The sequence below is a fragment of the Quercus robur genome, chromosome 11 (assembly GCF_932294415.1).
Source record: "Quercus robur chromosome 11, dhQueRobu3.1, whole genome shotgun sequence".
In the NCBI taxonomy this organism is placed as follows: domain Eukaryota; kingdom Viridiplantae; phylum Streptophyta; class Magnoliopsida; order Fagales; family Fagaceae; genus Quercus; species Quercus robur.
The window spans coordinates 56,003,036-56,006,081 of record NC_065544.1 but is presented as its reverse complement, the minus strand read 5'-3'; the positions used below and the strand labels follow the sequence as shown (position 1 = coordinate 56,006,081).

General features: G+C 36.1%; 1 protein-coding gene across 1 annotated transcript; it reads left to right on the top strand.

The window, feature by feature from the left end:
- The first annotated feature begins 1,061 nt into the window (after positions 1 to 1,061).
- On the top strand, positions 1,062 to 2,809 carry LOC126705281 (probable glycosyltransferase At5g20260). Its single transcript, XM_050404170.1, has 5 exons — positions 1,062 to 1,325; positions 1,454 to 1,962; positions 2,085 to 2,209; positions 2,313 to 2,470; positions 2,708 to 2,809. Exons 1-5 carry the CDS (start codon positions 1,062 to 1,064, stop codon positions 2,807 to 2,809), a joined length of 1,158 nt encoding a protein of 385 aa, XP_050260127.1.
- The last annotated feature ends 237 nt before the right edge of the window (positions 2,810 to 3,046 follow it).

The window sequence follows — 3,046 nt, the reverse complement described above, 5'->3', positions numbered from 1 at the left end:
TGGCCTCTCCTCGGTTGTTTTGGAGGGTGACTCTGATATTGTTTTTAAGGACTTGTCAAATACTGAAACTTCCCTTGCGCCCCATGGGCATATTGTACAGGACGTTAAAGCCTTAGCATCTTCTTTTTCATGTATTAGCTTCTCCCATACACGTAGGCAAGGGAATGGTGTCGCCCATTTTTTGGCTAAGAGGGCAATCAACTCGCCCAATCAAAATGTCTGGTTGGACAATATGCCACCAGACGTATTCCATGTAGCTCTGGCTGATTTAGCCACTTCGGTTTAATATTATGAAAGCTGTTCTTTCTCAAAAAAAAAATAATAATAACTTTTCACATATTTTTGTTTTCTCTTCTTATAAAATAGCTAAATTTTAAAGTGGAAAAATAAATTTATAGAAAAAGTTGTGATTATTAGAGAAAAAAGTGGAACACAAAAATTTGGGCAAAAGATAATCTATTCATGACCGTTCAAAAGTATGACCAAAATAAATCAAGGGAAAAGTTATTAGGTATTCTTGGAGTATGATAATGTGATGCTTCATTATCTCACATTATTTTTTACTATTTAGTTAAGATATAGAGTGTGAGTGATATTAATCTTGTTTAACAACAACTGGTAAAATATTTTATTATTGAATGAGAAATCTGATGTACGAACCTTGTCTACACTTGAAATTAGCGCGATAATTAGAGTAATCGCCATGAAGTGTATGTTATATGTTTAAATTCTATTATATGTATAAAAAATAATAATAATAATAAGAGGTAATTTTATTGAGGGGGTGGAGGGTTATTTGGATTGGGCTGTTCCTTTGCTTTGGATGGTTTAGAAATGGAATTCTGCCCACATTTAGTACTGTAGGCCTCTTAAGTCTGTTAGCCCAATCCTGACCTCCAGTCACCCTGGTAACCAAACACCGCATCATCATATATGTAAAACGAAGTATCTCCCTCCCGCTTCCACAACTGATTTTAACAACTTTCTTTCACTCACCAAGAAACCAATACTCCCCTATAGTTTCTCTGCTCCAAGAAACCCAACCCAACCCAGGTACAACCATGGCACACCTCAGGTTTCCGCTTCCCAATGGTATTCCACATGAGCACGACCCTTTACCCAATCCACACCCAGAAGATGACCTTTTCCTCGATGATGAAGACGGAGGCTTTGGGGTTTACTTAGCAGAGCTAGGCATAGGCTACGAGGAATATCAGGCACGGAGGCGAATATTCTATTTCTGTCTCTCTCTGTTCCTGAGCTTCTACACAGTTGCTTTCTACTTATTCAGTAACCCCGATACTATCATGCAATTTCCATGGGTGGTACGTTAAGTATGTACTTAATTATATAATACTCTATGTTACTTTATTTCTCTTTCTTGAATCTTGTGCGCTAGCTCTGATCAGTACTTGTTATCTTTAATTTGATTTTGTTGTTGTTTCATAATTAGCGATCACATCTGCAAGATGATGTGTATCACCATCCTGGACGTTTTGCTTTGAAGTTCAAGGACATGGAGAGGGAGTTCAAGATGTATGCGTACCCTGCAGATGAAGTCCTCAACAAGTGCTATCCCTGGGATTACATGAGTTACAGGGCGGGTATGGAGGAAACAAAGAATGGGACCGAATGCGAAGGCGACTTCTTCTTCAAGAATATCAAGCAAAGTCGCTTCTTCACTACTGATGACCCTCGCAATGCTCACCTCTTCTTTGTTATGCCCATCTTTTTTATTTCACATAACAACACGTCTTCTTTGCACAAATCTTGCCCCATGCATCAGCATCAGCGAATATCTCAATACTCAATGCAGTACCCGTATCGGTATTGGAATCAAACACAAGCCAATCAACACTTTTATGTTACTACTTCCAGAAACGACGATGCAATACGAGTTGTTTGTAAATCTAAAATTGCATCCAATGAAATCTTACTTCCGCCTCTTCACATACCTAAAAGGTATTCCTAGCTATTATACAAACTCTTACTATTATCCATGCAAACTTTTCTTTATCATCATCAAGATTAATTTGTCTATTCAAGTCTTTCATAGTGATTTGTGTGTAATTTGTATATTACAGGGCATCTTATGAAGCCAAACTCATTTTTATAACCAAAAAGGATGCAATGTTTTGTGTATGCTCTGGCCGATCCCAAATTACCACTGCTTGTATAACTAAATCAATCTTGGATGGATGCATACCAGGTATGCCTTCATTTTCTTCCATTTTTATGTTGTTTATATATACAATTTTCTAACTTATTTTCTTTTAATGGCTTTTCTATGATTTTTGTTCGTCTTTCTTTAGTTTTCTTGTCAACCTACAGTCGCTTGCCCTTCAAAAGGATACTGGACTGGGATAAGTTTTCTCTAAGAATCGAAAGGAATGATACTTACGAGCCCCACAATCTTGTTCATAGGATAAAAGCCTCTGATTCCTTCACATTGCATTCCAACCTGCTCAAGGTAAAAAACATTATTCTAACACTGATCGGGCTTACATGCAAATTTTTGCTTCATTTACATTCTTTTGTTCCCCTTAAAAAATTCTTGGCTTGGCATGATTGTGTGTGCCATGCATTAATTCTGACATTGTCCTCATTAATTCGATTATGCTAGCTAGGCTAAAATTATGTCACCAAAGGTTGCATATGTATATGGTAAATGCATTATTTTATTAAATTTGCATTCTTTTTTAATCAGGTACAAAAAAGCTTTAAATGGAATTCACCACCCAGCAGATTTGATGCTTTTCACATGGCTATTTTCGAGCTCTGGGAATGCTACAATCAAAATTTTAAGTAGAACTACTCGTGTCAGGAAAAAAAAAAAGATTTGCATTTCGATTAATGTTTTTGAGTAGCATGTTAATTTTGAGTCTATTTATCAAATATTTCCAATGATATGTGTAACCATAAAGACGTAAATCAACCACATATTTTTTTTGTGTGATAGAAAAATGCATTTTTCTTCTTTAGATCTTGTTTTTATTTCACTTTTGAACTATTGCCTAATTACTTATGATCCATACCCCGCATAATG

What these genes read in the sequence shown, in the direction of transcription:
- LOC126705281 (XM_050404170.1), top strand. Translation starts at nt 1,062, where the DNA reads ATGGCACACCTCAGGTTTCCGCTTCCCAATGGTATTCCACATGAGCAC. An exon ending in CTTGGATGGATGCATACCAG is followed by an intron (nt 2,210 to 2,312) that starts GTATGCCTTCAT and finishes GTCTTTCTTTAG; the next exon opens with TTTTCTTGTCAACCTACAGT. An exon ending in TGCATTCCAACCTGCTCAAG is followed by an intron (nt 2,471 to 2,707) that starts GTAAAAAACATT and finishes TTTTTTAATCAG; the next exon opens with GTACAAAAAAGCTTTAAATG.